Here is a 12,042-nt window from a genome sequence, read left to right as displayed (position 1 = left end):
GCATTTCCCAGGAAAGCCAATGAATATTAAGACCAATTTCTGAGATGTTTTATTAGTTCCTGTGTCAAACTATGCCAGCTAACCTTTAGAAACATGCCAGTTGCAAAGTATATTGATTATGACAAAAGCCTCAAATAAACAGGCTTTTGTATCAGACTGTTGGTGATTGGTGAGGGCACAATGAATTTCCTCATCTCTTTTATTTCTTAGTGTGTTTTGACATAATTCTTTTGTTCTGTTCAGGCAATGCTATCACAGTTATTGCTTGCAAGCATGCCAGCACTGCAAATTGCTTGGTTTTAAAGCATGATTTTTAACAAATACATGTAAATAGAGTGAAAATTTTAAACTGTGACTGGCTCTGACCAATTTTGGTGGCATTAGAATACTCAAGAGAATGCTTGAAGCCCACCTAAACAAATTGTTCCTAAACAGAAAACAGGATTTTCCCATGGCTAAAGCAAATCCTTTAATGAGAGCACAAAAGACATGATTTAGACACAGATCTCTGTTTTTTCTTTCTTGCATAATAGCACTACACAAACACAGGATCATTTGTCTGCAAGAATTCTTTCCTCTGCTTGTCCAAAAGGTGACTCTTCCTAGAGAAAATGTGCATTCATGAAAGGCAAGCAGTAAAACAGCTTCTCAGTAAAATATGGGTCACATCTGAAACACCATTCCTATTGTGATTCATTGTAGCTAAAAAGATCAAAATTCAGGCATTGGGCTGAATTTCCTAGCTACAGGAAAAACTTAAATCACTTTTCCTCAGCCAGGTCCTAGCAGAACTAGAATTTTGCTATGACAATCTGCCAAAATCAGTTTCAAGACAAGTGTCATAAACACATCCTTAAGAACAAAACTTGCAGACTAACTGATCCCAGCTGAAAGCAGAGAACCCTGTGAAGACTTTTGCATACCAAGCTTTTTGGGAGCAGCTGCCAACATTCTGAGTTTTGCTGTGCTTGGTTTGAAGCTGCACCTATCTGAGAATGATTAGCGGCCTGACCTGCCAGGCACAGCCATGAAGGGAGTTTGGAGGCTGCGTTTGTAAGGTGGCTTGGAAAGGTCAGAAGTTCTGAAGTGGTGTGTGGAACTCACCTTTTGTTTGCAAAATACATTTATCTTCACCACCTTTGCCCATTTGCCTACCTGTCAGAGTGATAGTGAATTAACCAATCACCCTTCACTAGCCACAGAGCCTTGACTACTGCACTGTGCCACTGTCTAAAACTGCAACTTAAGCTGAATTTTATTACGTGACTTTTGTCCAGCTTTTTATTCTGTTTGCCTGCAGCCCAGAGCAATTGGTCCATGACTCAGGCTTCCAGTTGGTGCTGTGAAATGAAAAACACTCACTGTGGATGTTGTTGCAAGAAAGGTGCTATATAAGAACATCATTTGATAAGCTCTGGTAGATGGGGTAAAAAAGAAATCGAAGTGCAAGGTCCTGCATCTGGGTCAGGCCAATTCCAGGCACAAATCCAGGCTGTATGCATAGGCAGTTTGAGAGCAGCCCTGAAGACAAAAGGCCTGGGCATGATGATTGATGAGAGGCTCAACATGAGCTGGCTGTTCACTCATGTAGCCTAGAAGAAAACCCTATCCTGTGATGCAGCAAGAGGAATGCGGCCAGCAGGTCAACAGAGATGATTCTGCCCCTTGGCTCTGCTCTTCTGGGATCCCACCTTGAATACTGCATCCAGTTCTTTTGTCCCCATCAGACATGAAACCATGGCCTCCAGTCTAGAGGAGGATCACAAAGATGATGCAAGAGCTGGAGCACTTTTGTTATGAGAACAGGCTGAGGGAGCTGGAGTTGTTCAGCCTGGAGAAGACTCTAGGGGGACCTTAGAGCTGCCTTCCAATACTGAAGGTATCCCACTGGAAGGCTGCAGAGGGACCTTTCATAAGGGTGTCTAGAGACAGGACAAGGGGGCATGGTTTGAAGCTGAGGGAGAGTAGGGTTAGACTGGATCTTAGGAAGAAGTTCTTCAGTACAAGGATGGTGAAACTCTAGAATAGGCTGCCCAGAGAGGCTGTGGATGTCTCCTCCCTCAGGGTGTTCGAGGCCAGACTGGATGAGGCCTTGAGCAATCAAATGTAGTTGAGAGACAACCCTGTCCATGGCAGGGAGGTTGGAATAGACAATCTCTAAGGTCCCTTCCAACCTCAGCCATTCTATGATATGTAATGTTGAGTTTTATAGTTTCTCATGCCTGTAACTCGGTTTCAGAGCCCTCAACCCATGCCAGCTGGAAGCCAAAGACAAGCTATTGAACCATTTAACACAGGTCCTCACAGGAAGCAGGCAGTCTCCTTTCTTCCTGGACCCCTCTGACTACTGGAGCTTGAAACAAAATCCTTGGGGACTGCAGACAGTTTTGAAGATAAATTAGTCTACAGTTTCTCAACAACTGTCTCAGTATATGCAGAGTAGCTCACAAATGAAGTCAACTCATTCCTTGCTACTATTATGTGAGTTACTGAGGTATTGTTTTCCTCCTCCCTGGCGTGGGGGTTTGGGGATAATCCATTTATTTCCATTTTCCACTATAAGGATAAAAGCAAAGACTGTCCATTAAAAAGGACAGAAGTAACTCAAGAATTAGCTTGCAAACACCACTATTGAAGTATGCCTTGTCACTGGCAGAACATCCTCATAGGAAAGACCTTGCCTCTTCCTCAAGGAGACTGTAGATACCTAGACAGTGATGTAACTTCAATCTACAAGGAGAGTACACCGAGAATCTGCTCAAGCACAAATTCTAGCAACTATGTAAGGCAGAAAAGGAGAGGGGAAATAAAAGATGTAAACAAAAGAGAACAACAATGTAGCAGGGCCAACAGATCAATGACTTCAATCATAGCTATTTCTCTTTTGTAGTCAAGAGTTGACACTCCAAAGTAACTGTAGTACAGCTCTACTGCTGTTCATGGAGATGACTTGGAAGAACCACCTTTTTTCTTCTATCTCATCCCACACAGACTCCCTATGAACAATGAACTTCACCCCAGCAATCTCTTATCAAGAATCAGAGAAAAGTTTGCAACACAAAGCAAACACAAAGCAGGAGTTTTGGGCGTTTGTTCCTCCCACCCTCGATTATTAATCCCAGGTACTCAGGCCCAATCATGCTCTCAAACTCAAGAAACGTTGATTTTACCAACACCTACATATACTTGAGTCCCATTATGGCTATTCAGCTCACCAACACTCCCATAGGATTACTGACAATGGGAAAGTACTCCTCAGCTTCTTAGGATAGAGTGACATCTTGTGGTTTCTTCCTTTGTCCCTCATAAAAAGAATAGAAATTAGCCCAAATACAATTGACTGATTTGTTGATGTTATTTCTGGTCTAACACTAAGGTGTTATTTGTTTGAGGCCTATCATACACTTGATCCACAAAAATGGAAGAATAGTGAAAATTGGTGCTTGGAACAAAGCAACAAAAACATTCACAGAATCACAGAATGCTGGGAGTTGGAAGGGACCAGAGATCATCAAGCCCAGCCTCCCTGCAAAACAAAGCTCCCTCAGCCTACCCTCATAGCAGAGATCAGGCACAAGTGGGATCTTCTTAGTTCAAAGTTTCCAGTAGAAGCACTATTAACAGGATTAAGAAGGGAAAAAATACTCTTTCAACTGCAGCTCTGAAAAGCATTTCCATCTGGACTCCAGTACAAATACACAAGGAAGAGAGGGGACAACAGCATTAGGCAACTGCATCTCCTGCTTAAACTCCACCTGCGTGCCAGTAGACAGTGTCACATCATGGTCACTTACACTGCAGAGCTGTAGAATTTCCAGGAGTTGATTTTCTGATATGGCCTCCAACACAAAATACAATTGCAAAATGGTTGGGTTTTTCATTGAGATTATTTACCTAGACTCAACACGTGAGCCACCAGTGACAAATTCCCCTCACCAAAAATAAAACAGAACAAAAATAAATCCAAACAGAAAATTGTCTCAAGAAAAATCCCAAACCAACAGCATCTTTGAAAGGAGCATTACACAAAGCCCAGACTAAAAACCACAATGGAATAACATTCATATAGCTCAGGAAATTGGTAATGATAGTTCAGATATCAATACTGAAAACCAGTCTTGTTTGAGTTCTGTCTTCACTATGGTCTGCAACTAACACCTTTGCATAATTTGGTGACAAATTCATTCCTGTTGTTGCAAACCAGGTAATTCTCAATGTTCAAGAAACGTGAAGTGGGTATTTTGCACCTGTTAAGGACTGTATCATGCTTAATAACCAGTGCTTGCATTTCTGTTTCTGCTGATCTTCCTCTATGCCCACTTAGGCAATTCTCAGAATCAGATATGGAATGTGTGAGTCTGCATCATTCCACTTTTACCTATGCTCAGTCTACCTGCTAGAGAAGTGCACTTGGTTGATAATCTCCATAAATACCTCTGACTGGCAGCTGTCCTTTCAATAATTCCACATCTTTATTGCCAATCTATCTCCAGTCCTTCCCTTGGTAAGAAGCATTTATGCTTCAAGAAACTAAAGCAAAGAAAACACAGAATTGGTTAAGAAGGAGCTTCAGAAAGGCTGAAAATGAACATGATTGAGGGTTGTCATCTGCTTTCTCATGCTCATTATTTTTTTTTTCAAATCAGAGTGAATACCTCAAAAATTAGCCTGGAAAAAAAAAATATATAAATGTAACAACTTCAAAATCAGACTCCTCTAAGAGATCCTTAGCATAGGGGTCAATTTTACAGACATTAGATGATGTTCATAGAATCATTCAAAAATGAGGAACCAATCCTTGTGTAACTCCATGTCAAATGAGCTGTGATTTTATTAGACTAGTTCTATACGTTGCTAAAATTAGCCCCTGGTCCTTCTTAGAAGCACTTCCCCCCCCCACCCACCCCCCATTTCCAAGTATAACATTTTTAGCTATAGAGAACTGAAATAGCTTTTGTTAAATTTAAGTACAAAATCTGTCTCACCAAATCCAGACTGTAATACACTAAGGGTAATAAGCAAGAGCAATAGACTAAGGAGCTCCATTTGTCTTCTGTACAACAGAACTAAACAGTTCAAGGAGGCAGGGCTAGAAACATGTTCAACTGCCCTTTCTCTGAGAGAGCATAACCAGCCTCCATGCAGAACATCCATCAGTTCACAGTTTAACCATGCATGATTTGTACCAGAACAAAAATGTGACCAATGCATCAAATTTGGGAAGTTCTGCCTGCAACAGTAACTTTGTGAGCAGTATCAGTGCGGTTCTGGGGCGACTGTATGCCAGAGCAGCTTATAATTACAAGTTCAGCCAATATACATTTGCTCTCATAGAATTCAAAAGACAAAACTCCTATTGATTGAGAAGAAACCCACTTATTATCCAGAAGTTTTTATTTATGATCTGTTTCAGAGAGGCCCCTCCCCTCTCCTTTTCTCTTACCTTTTAAATAACTTCTGTTCCTTTTGTATTTTGCACAATGAGGGAGGAAATAATTATAGGCCTCTTTGGTGACAACTGGTACTTCTCCTCCTCTTGGAAATGGAAACAGCAACTAATTCCCTTGCTAATATTTGCTTGTGGTATGTGACATTCTCCTCTCAGTTTACTCTTGATTAAAAAAACATAAAAATTAGGGAATAAAAAGGATGATGTTGGGTTGGTTTTTTTAAGACATTTATTTGTGAACAGAACATTTTTTTGACATTTAAAATTAAAGTGTTTGATTGTTTGGTTTTTTTTCTTACTTTGAGAAAGATCATTCCAGATCCCTGAAGTGAGATACCACAAAGCTTAGGTGTAAGTAGAACAGCTCCTCGAGAGGGTGAGGTGGGGAGGGGGGGGTAGAAAAAGCATGTGCACAGAATGACATTACTATTCAACTATTTTACTTCAGTCACATACAAAGCTACTCTACACTGACTAGTCTTAAAACACACATGCGATCAGATTTTATTGGCATCAACAGTAAGGGAAGGTGAATTGCAGAGCCACATGCAGGAGCCCTCAGAAAAAAAGCAACATTTTAGAACCATAGGTGGGAGAGTTCATACAAAGTCTACCACAGTTATAGATTAAAATCCACTCGGCTTAATTGGTTCCATTAACTTTGATGAGACAGCATATTGCAGTCTGTTTACTACTTTTACAGGAACAGGAAGAGATCACATTATCCAGATGTAGCTCTTCAGCTCTATAAATTATCATCAAGGTTTGCTGCTTGCATTATTCAGAGCTGCACACATTCTGCTCCTGTCTCATTGATCAAGACAGGCTTTGGACTGTAAAAATTACAAATAATGGATCTGCAGCTTTTTTGCTTTACAATCCACTGGAACAAGGAACAGTTGTTGACATGTACACAAATTTATTTTAAGGACACAGCAATCACAATGACAGAAACAGAGCCATTACTTTAATACTGGAAGCTTTCCTCTGGAAACTGACTTGCACACAGTTAGATCTGAAAGCCTTTTAAACAGTGTCTGGGGAGGGGGGAAACACAGCAAACCTTAAATATATTAACTTCAAACTTTATGTGCTTATCTCCTCTTTTTGGTAGCTGGTGGCAGTTAAAGCTCTTCAAAGTCGTGGCCACTTGTATTCATTGCTTCAGGGTGCATTACCCTTCCCATGAATAACACAGTACCTGTGGAGAAAGTGGGAAGGGAGGATGGGAAAGAAAGATGTCAGAACCAGAACAACTTGAAGCTAGAAGATAATGAACACAGAGTAAGTTCTAGAGAGTGTGGTGCACAATCTCCTTAGGGACCCACATCTCAGAACTGGGTAGCCATGAAAAGCAATGGATCACTAGCCCTAGAGAAAAGGACCTCTTTGTATTCCAAAGTGAATTTCGGTGCTCCTCTGCTTATTTCAAAGGCTTGACTGAAAACCCACCAGAAATCACCAGGAAGCTTCCCTTTCATTTCTATGGTCGTGCTGAAGGCCCATGATGTATTGCCACTGATGTCAAATGGCTATGACAAAGTACTGGTTTCTAGGCTGGGGACTCCCAAGGTAGCAGCTAACCTTTACTGAAGTGTGAACAGCTAATCAGAGTAACTTTCATGGTCACTTCTGACCCCTCACATGCCTCACAGCTGCTAGATGACATTGCTCAGAATTAAAAGTGAGCCCCAGAAGCTGCACACCAATCAATTAATAATTATGGACAGACAGACACTTGGAGTTCACAGGTTTACTCCATGCTAAAGCACGCAACACACAATAAGGAATTCTCTTTATGAACACTGCTCCACTACACTACTTAATCACCATTTACATCTTTCCCATTTCATACATTTCTGTCTAACCTGTTTAAATACAGTCATCAATCATAAGCACTTGAGGTATTCTTGAGCAGAAGGGTAACCATCACAGCTTTGTTTCCAAAGTTTCCCACCCTTAGATTTCCACATCAGTGACAAGCTTTCAGTGTTTAACTATAGTTGTTGGCAATTTCTTTCTAAGTGCAACATTAAGAACTGCCCTAAAGCTACCAAGCTCTACTCTGTTCTAATTAAACTTCTTTTGGGGGAGATTTTTTTATATTGAGTAGGGGAAAAGGCAGATACCTACTCTAGAGACATTTTTGCCTAACTATACAGATTGGATGTTAGGAAGTTCTTCACCATGAGGGGTGGTGAGACACTGGAACAGGTTGCCCAGGGAGGTGGTGGAAGCCTCACCCCTGGAGGTTTTGAAGGCCTGATCTAGTGTGAGGTGTCCCTGCCCTGTCCATGGAAGGGGGGTTGGAACTAGATGATACTTGAGGTCCCTTCCAACCTTGACAATTCTATGATTCTGTACCTCTACAACAGCAAGAATATTCAACTTAGTTTTGGTTAAAAACTCCCTTTGAGTGGGCATCATGTCTTCCACACAAATGACCCTCCCTAGCTAGACTGTAAGCATTGTTGCAATCTAAATGGTTAAATAAACATTGGTATCTACAAACAAGATTGTCAAATACAGAAAAAACCCCAAACTACCAAACTGAACCTACTAGAGTTTGCTTGTACAACATGTAAGATACCACAACGCACACCTATAGAACAGTCTGTGGGTACACAGTAACATTTTGTTATCCAGTCACATCCACATCATTAAATTATAAATAAAAAACTAAGGAATTAGTTAATCATTGCCCATTTTGCTAGTAAGTGCTGCTCTCATCCCTTGCCTGCCACAGAACACTTTGAGAACACAACAGAATTATTCATAGCTGTAATATCTGTCCATTATGCAAATCATTTGGTACCAGGAACGTATCTCACTGGTCTCACTTCAGCCAAGCTCTTAGAGAATTCAATGATTATGGGTATTCAGGGCAGTAACACTGTGTTCTCTGAAGAAAAATGATTAATTTTTTCTTCCCTGGGGTTTTTAATCACTTAATTGTGAATCTTTTTCAGGATTATGTCAGATATTTTACTGTCTTACTTGGAAAAGCATTTTAAGGGGACACAGGAAAGGTGAGTCAGTCAACAGCAGGTATTTTAAAACAGGTTAAGAAAAATTCACAACACAAGGGCCAGTTCCTTGGTCAAAATACGCATTTTTCTTTAGTGTACTTGCTGAGGTACTGTGAAAAACGTGGCAGGATCTGCAATATCCTTACCTGTTCTTCTGTTCCTGACCAAAAAGAAAAAGGGATGGTCGACTATAACCTGTGGATACAGCACTGCCATTCTGCTAATGGCAATCATTCCTGGAAGAAAGAAAACACAGGCAACTTGTTACATATCACTGCACTTTCTCTTGCTCTTCATGACAGACACTTGTGAAGCTCATGAGCAGACACTGAAGTCCCACACTCTCCGCACTAAGCATCGCCAAGAAACAGGATAAAAAACCTAACATAAAGGAGCCCTACAGAATAATTGCAGGGCCTGTTTGTGCTTTAACAATGATGAACAATGGAGAGTGGCACAACGTCTCAGGCTGAGGGAGCAGCTTATATATTTTAAGATCCAGAACCTCTAGAGGAGTTATGACTCCTGCTCACTTGTAGAACGAAAATGCATTACATTAGACAGCCCTGCTGACCTGTCTTAAACCAGCTGCAAGCCTGAAGTTGGTAGTGAAAGGTAACCTTTAATAACTATGGAATATGCAACAACTAAATGGGCTGATCTTGCAGCTTTTAGCTGGAGCCTTTAAATAATGCAGAGGTTGAAAGTAAAATTAACTGGGAATCAGGCAGAATTGGGCTCTTTGTTATTTTTACTTGGAAATGAATGGCTTTCTCTAGGTGATCAGTATTACTTCCCAGTGATTCGTTTATTCTTACATCTTCCTGCACTGTTAACAAAGACTCATGCATGCCTGTAATGAAAACACTTTTCAATTCCAGAACTCTCTTCTGAAAAGCACAATCCTTGCTATTCTGGGTCTTCATGCTACATGCTGTTTAGCTTCCCTGGCTATACAGCAAGTCAGTTTTAAAAAATTAATTAACATAGAGTGCCCAGACAGTTGATTTACTTCTGCTTTTCAGTCAGGTACCTGAGGCAGCAGCAGCTTCTGATCCTTCCTCATTAACTTCTAGAAATGCCTTGTGAAATGCCTTTGCAAGGTACAGTTCCTTGTTATCTGGAGAGGAAAAGGAAACACATTTCAAGTGCCTCAACAGTAAGATTGAAGCATTTTAAAACACAAGCCCCAAACATTGCCAACCCCCCCCCCCCCCCCACATTATTATCCGCCTTCTGTACCAAGTAGGGAAGGGTAAGAGCTTTGTGCATAGCAGTTGCATTAAAATTCCTCCTGCCAATACCTTTAATAGTGCTATTTACCTCACTTAAATTTGTAGTGTTCTCTTATACTATGGATATTAAAATAGCTTGGCACTGCCTAGAGCATCAGCACACCAGAGAGAATCAAATGACTGCCCTTGAACACAAGAGTGGAAACCATTGGGAAATCAGGGTTATGACATTAGATGGCAAATATTTATATAGAAAGAATTTTCTTTCTGCATTAGGTACAATATAGACTTCCTCCAGAAAAATGAAGTGGGCTTTTTTCCCTTCTTGTCACTACACTTAAAAGAAGCTGAAGATAAATATTTATTGGAAATATCACCATGGAACTGTTTTCTTTCAGTCTTGTTTGATTTCCATCCTTATTTGTCAGTATTTTAGTATCAGTCAAAGCCTACTCCTGCTTAAGTCAGTGGATGTTTCATTACTCTTCTTCAGTGGCTAAATGATCAGAGCTATTGGAATACTCAGGACCTTGCAGGAAGCAAGACAAGTGACAACATTTAATCCATTTGACTAACTTTCATCAGTAAGATACAACAAGGATGAGAGAGACATTTATTGCACCTGCATAAAACCCACAGTGATGACAGCACAACCAGCAGTTAAGAAAGGAATAAAAGCTTTCTCAATGGGGAAATACATGAACATGAAAAACTAACCTAACCACCCCAGCGAGACAGCTGTACCATTATGCATTCCTGATCCCTCACAAAACATTCAACACTAAAACTCTCGCTGAAGGCTCATGAAGGAGGAAAAGCTTGGGACTATTCATCTAATCATTCCCCATTTATCTTGGCTCTCACACCAATAGCCACTGGGTCTAACACTAATGCAAGCCAAACCCCCAAGAGACAGCAGTTTAAAATGCCTCTCCCCAGCAGATCTCATTATTGCTACACACACTCCAAACTGAAGTAAACCTCCTCAGTTCAACTGCTTAACTTGAACCTTACCAACAAAAGCTCCAAATCTTTCCCTTTGGAACTGTGTGCAGCAAAATATAAACGAGTTTGCTAAATGCTGCCCTAATTCCAGGCTTCAGCTCCAAGCCTCAGTAGTCTTACCTTGAAAGCTAGGATAAAGCATCCAATCTGCCAGTTTGAAAGGTGGGGCATACAGCATTCTCGTATCTTGAACACTAAGCACAGATTCTCACGTCTTTTGTCTCCCTAACTGCTAACACAAATGCCACCTAAAGCCACAATGCGGTTGCATTCCAACACTTCCATCAACTCCAAGCCCCAACCATTAAGTACAAAAAATAAACCACAAACTAACTAAATACTACCATGCAGCGTTAAACAGCCATCCCCCAAAGCTTCCATTCCATAACGGAGACATTAAGACCCAAGTTTTCACAAAACGATTTGGAGCAAGCACAGGATATGCAAGAATATTTACATGGGTGATGAGGAATAGACAGCCAGGACAAAAAGGGTGACAGATGCATGCACAGCAGCAATTCCTCTTGTTCATGTCTCATGTTAGGTGTGTGCTGCCCTTGCAAACAAGGCAGTTAAAGCAGGATTCTTGCTAAGGTTTTTGGTTGGTTCCCCAAATTCACCCTTCCAGGCAGCTGTCCTTTGCTATCCTCACCTGAGTCCATTTCAAAGCCCTGCTGAGCAGCTGCACATACAGCTTTGCACCCTCGATGGATAAATGCTGCTTGATGGCTAAACGGAGTTCCTAATTTTAAACCCCAATACATTTTTATGGTTAATAATTAAATGCCAACTGAGCCTAATCACTCATTTCAATCACAGGGTGTTTTTTTTTTTTTATTACAGCACTTAAGCCTGCCCCTGTGACCTGCAATATTCACAGCAATAATCTGGATTTTCATCCTGAACTCTTCATTTTACATAGTTTGGTGGTGGATGTGGTTAGCCCAAGGTTTATTTCTGGTCAGACCACTTAGCATCTCAGAAGATTGGTCTCCATCTGAAGGGTTTATAGACCTTCATTCCGAGAGTAGAATCCTAGAATGCTAGAGGTTGGAAGGGACCTCCAGAGATCAAGTCCAATTCCCCTGCCAAAGCAGGATCACCTAGGGTAGTCCACACAGGAACACATCCAGGTGGATTTTGTAAGTCTAGAGAAGGAAACTCCACAACATCACAGGGCAACTTATTCCAGTACTCTGTGACCCTCACTGTAAAGAAGTTTCTACTCACTGTGCTGTGAAATCTTCAATGTTCAAGTTTGTAGCCATTGTTTCTTGGCTTATTACTGCACACCACCAAAAAAAAAAAAAAAAAATTGGCCCCA

At 40.9% G+C, this 12,042-nt stretch overlaps 1 protein-coding gene across 4 annotated transcripts in view; it reads right to left on the bottom strand.

The window, feature by feature from the left end:
• Window positions 1–5,924: 5,924 nt before the first annotated feature.
• The window catches only part of SERPINI1 (serpin family I member 1), a 58,947-nt gene continuing 52,829 nt past the window's right edge, over window positions 5,925–12,042 (bottom strand). For all 4 annotated transcript variants that reach the window (XM_068144942.1, XM_068144945.1, XM_068144943.1 and 1 more), the window contains 3 exons: window positions 9,512–9,598; window positions 8,625–8,714; window positions 5,925–6,650 (listed from right to left, as the gene is read on the bottom strand). In XM_068144942.1, the coding sequence (XP_068001043.1) occupies window positions 6,574–6,650; window positions 8,625–8,714; window positions 9,512–9,598 (254 nt within the window). In that variant the 3' untranslated portion in view covers window positions 5,925–6,573. The remainder of the gene's footprint in view (window positions 6,651–8,624; window positions 8,715–9,511; window positions 9,599–12,042) is intronic.

Source organism: Melanerpes formicivorus, unplaced genomic scaffold (assembly GCF_026170545.1).
Source record: "Melanerpes formicivorus ecotype bairdi unplaced genomic scaffold, bMelFor1.0.p_v2 SCAF_12, whole genome shotgun sequence".
Taxonomy (NCBI): Eukaryota; Metazoa; Chordata; class Aves; order Piciformes; family Picidae; genus Melanerpes; species Melanerpes formicivorus.
Note: the sequence above shows the minus strand (reverse complement) of the source record. Positions and strands in the feature narration are given on the sequence as shown.